Below are 14,529 nucleotides of genomic sequence, written 5' to 3'. Positions count from 1 at the left end.
AAAGTGTCTGCACTTAAGCAATTCCGTCTTGCATCACTGAGGTGTATGTTATTAAACATCAGTGTTTCTTCTAATGTATTTGTTTTATGTTCTTTGGGAAGTTCCTTAAATGAAAAGTAAAAACTGCGACATCCTGCCCCCCCCCCCCCCAACGTTAAGGGATTTGTTTATTGGTTTTAGTTACCTGTAAGGCTGATTTTCAGAAAGTATTTGAACATGTGCCTGTTGGTAATAATTTAAAAATACTGCAGACAACTAATACATTTTTTTAGAAATGTCTTTAGTTCTCTAGTTTTTCTTGGGTTTTGAGAGAAAAATATTGTAAAATTGGAATTATCTACTGACATTTAATATGTATCAGTGGTTGCAGAAATAGAGATTCAGGGCATCTGACAGAAGTGAAATGTTTTTTTCTGAAGTGGACTGAATATACTTTCATGTACACTGTTTTCTATTAAAGCAAACAGTTTCTCTGTCTTTGTGGTAACTGCTTATTATCAGGTGCTTAGCCATAAAGTTAGTTTCTAGTTATGACCCAATTAAAAAACCTTCATATACTTTATCTGACGTAACGAAATCCTGTTCACACCTTTCTTGCTGTACATATGTAGTAGAGTTGTTATCTTTTGAGGAGGTGTTAGACCAATCTGAGGCATGAACCAGTGGCAGTCTTCTGCTTACTCTTGAGTTGATCAGGATTGTGGAAGTATTGTTGCCTGAGAGTGCATCGTTGCAGTGCTGTTAGGCTTCTGTTACCAAACTTGAATCTCTTTAATACTGTATTACAGTATGTTGTTCATGGGAGGGCTGTTCATTTGGGTTTTGTGGTGTATTGCTGGGGAGGACTTAGAAGGGGGAAATTCAATCTATTGGCCATATGTTGTGCAGATCCACGCTGGAGTTAAGATAACATCATTATTAGTTTGTGGTAAGGATTCTGGCTGTCAATTTAACACTTCTTGTTTTGTGTGTCATAATAATTAAAAAGCCCCTTTCTGTATGAAGCTCTTATTTGAGAACAGAAGAACTTCTCTTGTGTACTCTCTCACACTGTATTAGAGACGTAAATGTTTTCTGAGCTACAGTCAAGAATGAAAGTATAGTTTGGCGCTTTATTCTCAACTACCTCTAGTTTCTTAGAGGAATGTCCCACTCCACTTAATACAAATGTGACAACATTAGTAAATGTTGCAAGATGAAGAAGACTTTAAAATTGACTGTCATCAGTGATGCTTGTAGCAGGGAGTTTGTTTTTTATTTAGCACATGGAAATCTTCTGGGGTCATGAGCTAGAAAGTTAGGAATATGACTCTGTTGCTGAAGTTCATGGTACTTTTTCATATTTTCCATGGGTAAAATTACTTAGGCTGCTTTTTCAAGTCAATTGATCTCAAATAAAGTAGGTGCCTTAGAGATGTTAAGCAGTGTTGAGGATGTTGCTAGCTTTTTTTTTTTATTAGGTGACCTGAACCCAAAGAGAGAAAACAGAAGATGTAAGTCTGAAGAATTTGTTGTCCATCTGTGGTTCTTAATTTCATGTAAATTCTACTGGTAGATTTCAGCTTCTTTTAAAGTATCTACTTTAGTAACCTTTGGGTCTTATCAGAAGGGTTTAGAAGCTGGTTGGAACTTGCCTTAATTTAGGAGAAACAGGCAAATTCTTTCAAAGGATATTGCTTACTGTTCTTCAGAAATAAAGAATAAACATTTTTGCAGGTGATGGTAAAATTATTTGTTCAGTCTTTTGCTTATTTTTGTTTCACTGGTTGAGATATCAAGAAAACTGCCAATATACTGCTTTTCTTTGAAGAACGAAGTTGGTAGGGATTTGTCCATAGAGTGTGGTGGAAATGCATGTTTCATCCCTTAGGCTTTTTTTGAAGGATATGACTTGGGACATTTGAGTATTAGATCTTCCAGAAACTCAGTGGATTCAGTGGACCTTGTTCAGTGAACCTGATGATTTTCTAAGTTATGTATAAGTTGAAAAGTGATTTCTCATTGCTAGTGGGAGGTGGGCTGAGGGGAGGAAGAAAACAACCCCCAAAATACTTAATTATTTTGCTGTAGCTGTAACAAGGAAAGGAGCAAACTAGAAGGGGGTGGTTGGACAAAAATAAGTTTATATCTGTTCTACCAGTGAGTACAACCCAAGCTGTTACATCTATTTAGACTGAAGTACAGCCCTAGGAAAACAGTCTGTCTGTTAGCTTCTGGAGTAGTACATCACTGAATTGTTACACGATCAGAAGTTTGAATTTAATTTGAGCCATTTTATTACTGCCTTTTGCTTTCCTTTTTGATGGGCTGATAACTGGTTTTCTTTCTAGAACAGTTTGTACTGTTTGCCCTAAAATTAAGCTTCAGTTTCTGAAATAAATTTGGCAGATCTAATTAAAAATGTAAGCAGATGACAGCAAAACAGCAAACTACTGTTATGTTATGCAATGTGTAAGATAAAATTTGAAGCTGATCTTTTTCATTTTAATAATCAGTAACATCTTGGCCTTCTTCGAGTATTTCATTAGTAAAACAGAACGAGACCGTAACTCTCATTGGTTTACTGCTTCTGGCTTTTCTTCCTTGAGGTGTCATTTTCTTACTACCATATTAGAAGAAAAAAATCTATTGTGAAGAAAACTGTATGCTTACAGTATCATTTTCATCCCTTATTGGTCATTTGTCCCACTCCATGTATGAACGACTCTTGGTCTGCTTATATTAACATTTTAGATAAATTCCCATGAAATTTTGTGTGATTGGTAACTTGGAGAAAAAGATGAAAACTTCTTTACATTGGGACGATTATCCTGTGAATCAAACATTACAAAACAGCACAGGCTTTGCTCTCCTGGGTAGGAAATGAGGTAGGAGAGGAGGGTAGGGGAGGAAATAAGGCTTTGAGTGCTCTTTTGCTCATAGAGCTACTTGTTGACTGGTATAAAACATTTATTTGGGGGCATAATGAGTACGTAATTGGGTGGTTGGGCAGTACAGTGATCAGGCTAGATTTTCTTTCTTTTGGCAGAGCACTGTGCATTCAACTTAGTATGTTATGAATTTCTAGAAAAAGTTACTGTGCAGTTGGTGTGTTCTATGAGGCCATTGCTCTGCTAGAAAAATTGCAAGTTTTTATGCTTTTCGTTGCCTACGGAAGACAGCCATATTTTATTTCAATACAGCAGGCCACATAAAAATGCAGTGAAGGAAAATTGTGTTTTGTCCTATTACTTTTACATGTGGCATATAAAAATGGCCATGATAGGCTGTTCAGTTACTGCTGAGACTTTGGGTATTGTGTTCCTATTGTGTCACTTTTTTTCCTCCCATATGCAGAACTTTAGAAAGGGTTCTGCACAAAGATTTGCACTGAAGTAACAAAGTTGTCAGTTGAAATACACTTTAGACATTTTAATTTAGGATTATCCTAAGTAAGTTTCTATGATTTTCACTGTTTAAACAAGTCTTAATTAGTTATCCCCATAAAATATCACTACCATAAACTATTTTGCTGTTAAAGTTTTCTCTGTTAACAAATAAATAGTGTCTATCAGTTGGGCAGTATTTATTCTGTTGAGGAAGTTCAAGTTCTAATGAACTACGTTAATGAATTTGATTGCATATTAGCTAAGAGGTGAACATGGAGTCATAGAACAGTTTGTATGGAGTTGAATGAACTTCCTTGCTTTCTTGTTGCCCAATGTTTCTTTCCATATGCTGGGCACAGAAAAGATGACTTTTCTAGAGCCCTTCTGAATCCTTGTTCACTCTGGAAGGAGTGGAGGGGAGGACTGCCTTTGAGTTCCAGTTACAGTACTCATTATTGCTGGGGAACATTTTTCATGCTTCCTGCCCAGCTAGTGAGCATTGTAAACTTTGCTTTATATTGTCTGCACTGACACTTTTTATTATGGACAAAAGGAGGGTTAGAATATTAACAAGGTATTTGTCTGACTGAAAAGGAAACATAAATGCTCTATCTTGGACTGTATAAAGTTAACCACTGTGTAGTGCAACACTATATTGTACCACTGCAACTACTGTAATTTTACTATTTGTGCCTGGCTAAAATCTTGGGTGTGAGTGGAGCTGTGTGAACTTGTGTACTGCCTAATTTCTCAGTGTATGTTTGTTTGAAGAGGATGAGAAATAGCAGCTTTTTCTTTTTTTTTTTTTTTTAGTGTTTGCTGATCTGGATTATAGATTATCTTTTGAAGATAACTGTAACGTGTCTTGGTGTTTCGATCAGTGCATTTCAGTTGGAGGTTTTATGTTTATGATACTGTATAATGTTATGAGTTAAGAAGAGTTTTAATTAGGCTAAGACACTTGAATCCAGAGGGCGGTGGGGAATGTAGAGTGATGTATTTGACTCTTCTAATCAAGCAGCAAGAAAATTTATTTTAGCTGGTTACAAATGGACGCTGTAGTTGCTAGTACAGGTTTTGGAAAGGAAGGAGTTTCAGCTTGTTCCTGAAAGATGGCAGGGGTGAAGGGAGAGAAATAAGTTGCTTTATTGCAGCAGTCTGATCTTTAGCTACCTCAGAATTTCAACTTTTCTTAATTTCACAGAATTCAAGTGGTGTTAATGGATACATTAATTAAATGTGATAATTACTAGAGAAAGTTGACTATGTTGCAAAATGGAGTATTCTGATTTAACCCTATGTTATGTCCTTTTTCCAAGTCCAGCATGGTGTTGAAGCCTCATTGCAGTTCAAACTGTCTTGGATTCAGCACTTTGTATCTGGAAACTACTTACAAAAATGTTAAAGTGGATCTTGGTGTGGCAGAATCTCAAATCTGTAGTAGGCATTAAGTCACAGCCTGTTTCTTTAATTGGCTCCCAGAACCAGTCTTTTTGTGCTTTCTGCTTTCATGCATTAGTGAGGAAGATGGGATTTTTGTTTGAAAGACTTGAAGACAGTTACGATAATTTAACCTTGACTCTGATCTGTCCTATGACCTGTTCATCACTAGAAATAGTGTTAGTGAAGGCTTGCTCACACAGTTGCACCACTACAGTTTTATATAACCGTAGTGCTGATGACCTTCTTGGCCATCTTCCAGTTATGAGTAGTTCTTTCCAGATTTAACTGCTTCCAAAATAATGATTAAGCTGAGGAGAATTACGGTGATGGTGCAGTAAACATTTCCATGGGGAGTTCTGTAACTGAATTGCAGGATTTATAACACAATATGAATTTCCTTATGGTGCATCGAAGATGTATATTTGCAATTGCTAAATCTTAAGCTATGCTAATAAACATTTTAAATTTGTCCCTCTTTCTTGAAGAAAGCGGGACTAATAAGGAAGGTCTAACTGTCAGAAGAAAGCACTAACTGAGAAGTGCTATAAGGAAGCGTCTCGAGGGACAGTACTGTGCTGTCTACCTTATCAGACCTGTTTCTGGAATGTCTACTAATCTTAGTGGTCCTGTTCTCATGATCTACTTTGCCAGGCGTGCAGCTGAAAGACAGCTGATAGCATGTCACAGCCACCTTAAAATGGCTTAGGGTTAGGCTTTGCTGGTGGTGAAAGCTAGCAAACAAGTAAGGGGAACTCCCCTTCTTTTTAGAGGTATACCTCCACTTGCAGATTGCTCTCTGCATACCATTTTAATTTGGTGGCCTTTCAAAGATCTTCGGCAACTTTCCCTGGCAACCTGAGCTGGCAATGCTTGCTTGGCTGGGTTGTCAGAATTCCTAGGTGACTGCTATGCAGGTATGTAACTTTTTATACTGAGGCAGCAAGATTTTAGTATGTGGTTGATTTGGTGATACAGTTTTGGTGTTTATATATGATCTTTAAGCCCTTAACTTGTATGAAGTGCCTAAAACTCTTGTTCTCGAGTATCACCTGCTTTGGTCTTGGAAGCTTCCCAACAGCAAACCTCAGTTTGGCAGCCCTTTTGTATCCTCATTCCCTTGAAGTTTGGGTACTGATCCAAACATAAAGCAGTCTTACGCATAAAATGGAGGTATGGGGGTGAACCTGCATCTGTAATTACACTGTGTAATTGCCCTAGACGCCATCGGGTATGTATTTATGGTTGGCCCTCGTAAAAGCCCACATAGCTTGTCCTGGCAACCTGATGCAATTGGTATTGCTGGAGCAGCCATGATCAGTTTTTAATGCAGCTGAGGCCAGCTCAGGATCCCTGATTCAGGGCAAGCCCATGGGTGTGCAGCCTGGGATTCTGCTAGGAGGATGGCAGCTCAGCATGGAGAGGCCCAGGGGCTCCTTATGAAGAAACTGCTGCATAGTAGGTGTTTCTGCTATCAGGGCCAGCTGTAGGTGGGTGCGACTGCTGCAACCTCTCTGATACTCCATCCTGGGTGCTTTGTGACTCAGTACTGGGACTGGGAACCAGGGCGGCAGGGAACTGTGGAACAGTGAGGGGATACTGCTGAGCTGTTAGACCATGTGGGGGCTGAAAGTCTGCTCAGTGAATTTAAGGGGTTTGTTTATGGGTTGGATAGAATTGGCATTAAAGGATTTTATTGATTTAATACGTATGTTGTTGGCTCTTATTCGTGTTTGGAAAATGTGTGTTAGATTAGATTCACTGTGGCAGTGTGTTCAGATGACTACAGTATTTAAAAAATCACCGACTACATCTTGAATATGCTGAACAAAGTGTAGTGTTACTGCATCCATTGTACGGGATTACAGTAAATTAACTGCATTGGTGTTTTCTGAAGCTTTGAAGTGACTAATATCAAACTGTTCAAACAAGCCATCTGGCATTTTCATCTTGTTTTTTTCCTTTAAAAAGGGAGATGATTTTACCTTGTAGTAGAAATGAACTAGTAAGTCTGCATTAAGCAACCTACAGAAATACATGAAGAAATTTTAATGATTTTTATCTCAGTAGCGTTTGGGAAGGGTATACTAAATAAAGACTATTAACAGAATGATTAATACAAAAATATTAAACAGCTGTCTCACTCCATAATCAGGGTCTAAAAAAAAATTAAGACTGTTGGTGTGAGGAGTACAGTCTTATAATTACGTAATTATGATATACTTCTAGCATACATTTAGGGGAATTAAGCGTGTCTGTTTTATAAATGTATATTGAAGTCTAAATTCTGGAATTTTCTAGTGTACATAACATGTAAAGTCACATCATTCACTAGAAGCTCAATTTTTTTGTTGTTACTCATGTGCATTACAAGCACGTGATGTTGCAAGTATTGCTTTGACAAGCTTAAGTTACCCCCATTTTAAGTCATTCCACCTGGCTCTGAGCATGCAAGATACTTTTGGTGTAGAACTAATTGTCTTGCTTTTGGAAGGCTGTATTTGAGGACAAGACTTTTTCCTCCTCCCCCAATCTTTAAAGAGAACGACATATGGTTTTAGCCAAAATAGTGTAGGAAAAGGTTCAGAGCTGCAATACTCTGGTGGTTCAGGTTGCAATAACTCATGCATGTGCAAATCAGCCTTTAACCTTTGTAGGGTACTGAACAGATTAGTCATGGTGTACCTCTTTGCTTTTGTGATTGTTTTTCTAACCTGCAGGGTTAGGTTTGGGGAGGAAGAAGCTTGAAACAGTAATTTTGTCAATGCTTGTGTAGTCAGAAGGTAGAATTTGTGTTATAATCTCTCCCATTCTGCATCATGATATATCATTTAGTCATCTTCTGTGTGTGTGGTTCTCGGAAGGCTTAAAATGTATTTGTTCTAATGGCTTTATTCACTCCCACCTATCAGTCCACTATCAGTATTCTCTATTGTAGTTGCCTGTAACATACAGTCTTTGCAATTTGCAGAGTACTTTGACTTCCTGTTTAGATCACTATATGGTAGGTGAAGCTATTGGTACCTGATGTAGTATCCCTGGGTATTTAGAAACTTCTTAGTAGGCAGAGGAAAAATAAAGGCAGGGAGAGTGCTGTTTTTGGAATATCTAGATTTTTCCCTGAAATGTGTAAGAAAATGGTTTTTCTTAGTTTGATGTGATCTATGTGAACATTTAAAACTTAGGAAGAGGAACTCATATAAAGAAGAATGGAAGAATTTTTACTTGCTCAGAAATTTTCAAGGAATGGGAGGCCTTAAGAGCAGGAAATTTAAAATAAGATTGCGAAGGGTAATGGATGGTCTTGTTTAATTGTAATTAGAACTGTTCAGGTGTAATTGGTGACTTGAGATTAGGCACAAATATAGATGTAAAAGTTGTTGAGCATTATCTCCCTTCTCATTTCCCAGCTGTTTTTTTGTTTCAGTTGTTTTCACAGCAAGGAAGAAAAACTGGTTACCTTGAGAAGCAGTTGTTAGGGAGGCCAGAAGCAGGCAGCTGTTTGCAAAATGCTGCTTTTGGTATTCTAGATGTTGATACCTATATTGCAGAGACTGAGGTGCAGGAAAATTAATTTAATCTATATGCATAAACAGAAGTAGTTACCTATGACCAGTTACAAGTTTTCTTAACCCTTTTGAGACTACAGCATTGCTCCAATGAAATTAAAACCTGATTTTGTGTATCTAACTGTGTAGGCTGTTGATAAATCCATTTAAACTTTCTGACTTAATGTTGAGGAGAAGATGTCTTTTAATTTCTGAATTGACATGTTAGGACTCTTCCTTACTTGTTTGTTTTTAGTGGTACAAAGTTTGAGAGTGAGACTAGTGAAGGGACATACTGCATTATTGTAACTAGAAAGTGAAATTTACACTGTGAAAGAGAAATACGCATATGCCCTCCTGAAATACTTCTGCATCTGAACTATGCTGTGGTCCAGGCTGTGGACAACTTGCCTTCTCCCTTCCCCTCTCCTTTCCCCTTCCACCTCCTTAGAATGCAGATGGTTGATTTCTTTGAAAACATACATGGTGAACAGTTTTTTGTTTTTTTGTTGTTTTTTTGTTTGTTTGTTTTTCCTTTAGGGACCAGTTACTCTCCACAAGAAAATTCACATAACCACAGTGCTCTTCATAGTTCAAATTCACATTCTTCTAATCCCAGCAATAATCCAAGCAAAACTTCTGATGCAGTGAGTATTTGTGATTGGTATTCATCTCTGTGTCACCCCATTCATACACACTATATTTTCATCATTTTGTCTAAAACAGGCGGAATGAACATTACCTGCTTCATTGAGTTTTCCAGCATCAGTCTTTATTTTATAAACATTCTGTAAACCCAAGCTGCAGTTGTTAATGTGTTGTAAAACTATTCTAATTGATAATCATTAGAGCTTTGATGTACCTGTCTTGAATTTTAAAATACTACATTATTTAAATGAAGTAGATAAATAGAGAAATATTTTCCATTTACTTTGTTGGTAAATCTAGAGAAGACAGTGTGATTTTACTTATTGAAGATGCATTACACTTTGTGAATTTTAGTCACTTTATTATCCGAGTTTTAGTAGTTAGGGTTGTGTTTGTGTTGTGGTTTAACCCCAGCCAGCAACTAAGCACCATGCAGCTGCTCACTCACTTTCCCTCCACCCAGTGGGATGGGGGAGAGAATTGGGAAAAGAAGTAAGACATGGGTTGAGATAAGAACAGTTTAATAGAACATAAAAGAAGAAACTAATAATGATAACACTAATAAAATGACAATAGTAATAATAAAAGGATCGGACTATACAAGTAATGCACAATGCAATTGCTGATGACCCCCAGTTAGTCCTCCCCACCCCCACTCCCCCCAGTTTATATACTAGATGTGATGTCACATGGTATGGAATACCCCGTTGGCAAGTTTGGGTCAGCTGTCCTGGCTGTGTCCCCTCCCAACTTCTTGTGCCCCTCCAGCCTTCTTGCTGGCTGGGCATCAGAAGCTGAAAAATCATTTACTTTAGTCTAAACATTACTTAGCAACAACTGAAAACATCAGTGTTATCAACTTTCTTCTCATACCAAACTCAAAAACATAGCACTGTACCAGCTACTAGGAAGGCAATTAACTCTATCCCAGCTGAAACCAGGACAGTTTATTAAAAATGGCACTGAAAACAGAATAGATAAATTTGTGAAGTATAGAAAAATTTTGAAAATATAATTAATAGTTTTGAGGAAGTGTTAAGGTGCAGAAAACTAATATTATCAATATTGATATTACTGTATCCCACTAAACATACTATTAGATTTTGTTTCAGGGTTGATGGGAATAAAACAGAGGAAACTATTGCAGAATGCAACAGGAGCATAGTGGTCACATCTTCAAACTACCAAAATGAAACAGGCATTTAAAGATGGTATAAATGGAGAGCAATGATATGGGTGCATATGAGGACACTATGTAGTTTTAAAAATGGTGGAAGCTTTTACATTTGTATATTAAAACTCTGAAGTAGTCTTTTGTTCAACCTGTTTGTATTTTAAAGGCTTACGATTCTGCGGATGATTGGTCTGAACACATCAGCTCTTCAGGCAAAAAATACTACTACAACTGCCGAACAGAAGTTTCACAATGGGAAAAACCAAAAGAGTGGCTGGAAAGGTATATCTGTGTGTGTGTTTTCATTGTATAAAGAACAAATATTCTTACGCTCATTTAAGAGCAGTTGAGCTTATCTAATAGATTACTGCTATAAAAGATTGTGGTCCAAGTCTATTGTGTTCCTAACCTTACCATGACCTCTGGTACCTGTTTTATCCTTTAATGACCCAGAGCAGGAGCGGGGAAGTATGGTTGGTTTGGGTTTTTTTTTGGTTTGGTGTTAGTTTTGGGGGTTTGGGGTTTTTTGGGTTTTGTTTTTTTACTCTTTTTTTTTTTTTTTAAATGATGGCATGGGGTTTTTTTTTGTTGTTGTTTTGGGGGGGGGTTGTTTGGTTGGGTTTTTTCTTTGTTTGGTTTTTTTTTTGTGTGATGTTAGTGAGCCAAGCTGGTATACTGGGAGCTTTGACAAGCACTGATGTAAGGTAGCAATGGCTGGAGTTTGCCTGCCCCATCCGTAGAAGCAAGCTCTTAGGGTAGTTTAATTCATCTCATGTAACTTCACCCGTAGAAAGTGTTATATTATTAGATGATGTAAGTTCTTACTCAACTTGTGTTTTCTTTTCTTCAGGGAGCAGAGACAAAAAGAAGCAAGCAAAATGTCAGTTAACAGTTTTCCAAAAGATAGGGATTACAGAAGAGAGGTGATGCAGGCGACAGCTGCCAGTGGGTTTGCCAGTGGAAGTATGTGGTTTTTTTACAGCAATATATTCTTGCCTTGTTTTCTTTTCCAAACTTAAGGGAAAGAAAAAAAAAGAGAAATCCCTTTCCTTAGCTGTTTTTCTCACCTTTTTATATAAAAAGGCCAAAGTGGATAGCACAGACAGTTCTTCCAAATGTTGTTTCTTAAAATAACTTTGAAGTTTTACTAGTACAACGCTTGCTTAATGCTTTTCATGGTACTCCTCCTTTTTGCAGCTTTTACTGCCCAATTTGATTATCTTTATAGGTAGTTATTGAAACAACTTGCACAGTTTATGGTATAGTTGGACTGTTGTGATCACTGAGACCTATCAGTGTCATATCCTAAGCTTAAAAATAGAGATGCAGGAGTCTCTTTTAAAACATTGATTTCACATCTGAAAATAATAGGGTAATTTCATGGATTATGATATCAGGGATTTCAGAGGCTTGTGGACATTATTGAAAGCATATTTTTACCATGCCAATACTCTTAGCAAGGCCTTTCCTGGACTATGAATTTCTGTTACTTGGAATTTTTTTTCCTGATACCTAGCTTTAATCTTTGTCAAGTTTTCCTGGCAAATGATTGTACTGTGAGATACTTTCTGTATGCTGATGTAGTTTGGGTGAATTTGTAGCATAGTTCTCAGGGTGGTTTAAAAGTAGAAGCCAAAGTATTAATCTCCACCCCCCACACCCCTTGCTTGGGACGTGACAAGGCAGGGATGTATAAAGGGCTGTTTTTCTGTGTATGCTGAAACATACTGCATATGGTAAAACATACTGTATGCTACAAAAAGATAGTAGAAATGCATATTGCAGTAACTATTTGTTTTGTGACAGATGAAAATCTAGAAATCAATAAAAAGAATTAATCTATATTTGCTTGGTATGTTCCCTGTGTAGCACATTCTAGAGTCTCTGATCATGTGACAAATGCAGATTAGTCACTCATTTAATACCCAGTTTTCTTGAATTAATTCAGTTGAGTACTACTACAAATAATTTACTTTCAAGTGATTTAAAGTGGAATTCTTTGAAGGCTAGAATTTGAAACTATTAAATTATACTCAATGTTCAGGATTTTCAGCGAACAAAAGAAAAATGGCATGGATTATCTCATCACGCTAAATATAAGGTGGAAATAATAGATTTTGGTTTAGATTTTTTAGGAGACTTCAAAAGTTAACTTGACTGTAACACTTGTTATAAAGCAGCCTTTCATCAAAACACATTGTTTAACCGGAACTCTAACTCAAGCAAAGATCAGAGAAAATGCATTTTGGCAGTGAGTAAAATTAAATTTTGCCTTTTTTGATGCTGATCTACTTGAGGCTTTTTTTTAATCCTAAGAAGTTCAATCAGCTCTAGTTGTTGATGTGCAGCTGTATTAATCAGTCACTGCAATCTTAGACAAGTTTCTAATTTAATCTTTTTTTCTTATTGCAATGTTACTTGGGGAATCCTGAAAAAAGTGGAAGACAAGCATTCCAGTGACGCCAGTAGTATGCTCCCACAGAATATTTTATCTCAAACAAGCAGGCACAATGACAGAGACTACAGACTGCCAAGAGCAGAGACTCACAGTAGTTCTACTCCAGTACAGCATCCCATCAAACCAGTGGTTCATCCAACTGCTACCCCAAGCACTGTTCCTCCTAGTCCATTTTCTCTACAATCTGATCACCAGCCAAAGAAATCCTTTGATGCTAATGGAGCATCTACTTTATCAAAACTGCCTACATCCACATCTTCCATCCCTGCACAGAAAACAGAGAGAAAAGGTATGTCTAATGAAATTCCTCGTAGTATTTAAGATGATGCATTGCATTTGCATTGCTTGTGCAAAGTACGTTAGTTCAAGAATTTAAAGATATTTTTCCTGTTGATTGTGTGTGCTTAGAACCCGATTACTGTTTTGATGTGTTTATTTCCCCTAAAACCACATTTGCTGTATCTCACACAACTTCAAATTGACGCTGCAATATTTGCTGTTTACTGGCTAATTCTGCAAATTATAATTTCAAATGGTAACTTGAAGGATGTATTTTAGTAGGACATATTTTAATTTTCGTCCTCCCTCATGTTGTTTTGGATCTTTGCCATTATTTGAGTTCTTAACATAGCTGTAGTTACACCATTTGAAAGTCATTTTGGACCATTATATTTTATGAACTGCTGTTACTGTTTGGAATGCCAGTGTCAAACTCTTCAATAAACACAAGTGCAATTCTTACAGAAAGCAACACAGTCTTCTACATGTCTGTAACAGCTATTCTTCTGGTTTGATCTGTCTTGTGATATACTGGATCTTCAGTTCAAAAGCTGCTGAAAGTTTGTAATTCACTGTTGAAAGTTGTATAATACGTACCAGAAATTTAAAGTCATCAAGCAAACATCAAGACTTTACCGTGCATTGTTTGTGACCCTTCAAAAGTCTATATTTTAATTGGATTTACTTCATTATTAGGGAATAAGAGCCCAAGAAGATTGTGAGAATGGAGATGTGTGTTATTAGTGATAGTGTGATACTTTCATAGAATCATATAGGTTGGAAAGGACCTTTAAGATCAAGTCCAACCGTTAACCTAGCACTGCCAAGCCCACCACTAAACCATGTCCCAAAGCGCCACATCTACACGTTTTTTAAATACCGTCAGGGATGGTGACTCAATCGCTTCCCTGGGCAGCCTGTTCCAATGCTTGACAACCCTTTCGGTGAAGAAGTTTTTCCGAATACCCAATCTAAACCTTCCCTGGAGCAACTTGAGGGCAACTACCTTTCAGCTAGTTGTAGAAAGTGATAAGGTCTCCCCTCAGCCTCCTTTTCTCCAGACTAAACAACCCCAGTTCCCTCAGCTGTTCCTCATAAGACTTGTGCTCTAGACCCTTCTTAGAGAGTAAGACTGTATAAGAAAATTCTATTTTGGGGGCTTTGGGAGGGGAAACAGTAATTTTTGATAAACATGTCTGGTTTTAATTTAAAATATTGCTTAATTAGTATGACACTGAATTCTTTTCTGAAAGATGGCTTGTTGCCCTGTTGATATTTGCAAGTCTGTCTAGTAACAGAAGAATAGTGCAGTGCTAAAAAGAAGACCAGAAAGACTCAGGTCTGACATTGGTCTTATACTCTGCGTTTGCTTTCCTGCCTTCCAGTTTTCTTTAATAAAGAATTCCAGCTTTTACACGGAGATAAGTGCACTTGGCCATCCAAAATAACTAAACAATACCGTACATTGGCAAATACTGCAATGTAAGAAAATTGTGCATATAAAGAAATTTTGTATGTTTTTCTTGAGTCTTTGTGCAACTTTTACATGACCTGGTACGTGAATGTTGACTATAAACGACAGAGGAACAGGAGATTTTCAGCAAGCCTTTTCCT

General features: G+C 37.2%; 1 protein-coding gene across 6 annotated transcripts in view; it reads left to right on the top strand.

Annotated features, from left to right (window-relative positions):
• Positions 1–14,529, top strand: part of WAC (WW domain containing adaptor with coiled-coil) — a 63,534-nt gene that overhangs the window by 16,933 nt on the left and 32,072 nt on the right. For all 6 annotated transcript variants that reach the window (XM_075046851.1, XM_075046845.1, XM_075046858.1 and 3 more), the window contains 4 exons: positions 8,897–9,003; positions 10,345–10,460; positions 11,029–11,141; positions 12,617–12,925. In XM_075046851.1, the coding sequence (XP_074902952.1) occupies positions 8,897–9,003; positions 10,345–10,460; positions 11,029–11,141; positions 12,617–12,925 (645 nt within the window). The remainder of the gene's footprint in view (positions 1–8,896; positions 9,004–10,344; positions 10,461–11,028; positions 11,142–12,616; positions 12,926–14,529) is intronic.

Source organism: Buteo buteo, chromosome 2, assembly GCF_964188355.1.
Source record: "Buteo buteo chromosome 2, bButBut1.hap1.1, whole genome shotgun sequence".
In the NCBI taxonomy this organism is placed as follows: domain Eukaryota; kingdom Metazoa; phylum Chordata; class Aves; order Accipitriformes; family Accipitridae; genus Buteo; species Buteo buteo.
Note: the sequence above shows the minus strand (reverse complement) of the source record. Positions and strands in the feature narration are given on the sequence as shown.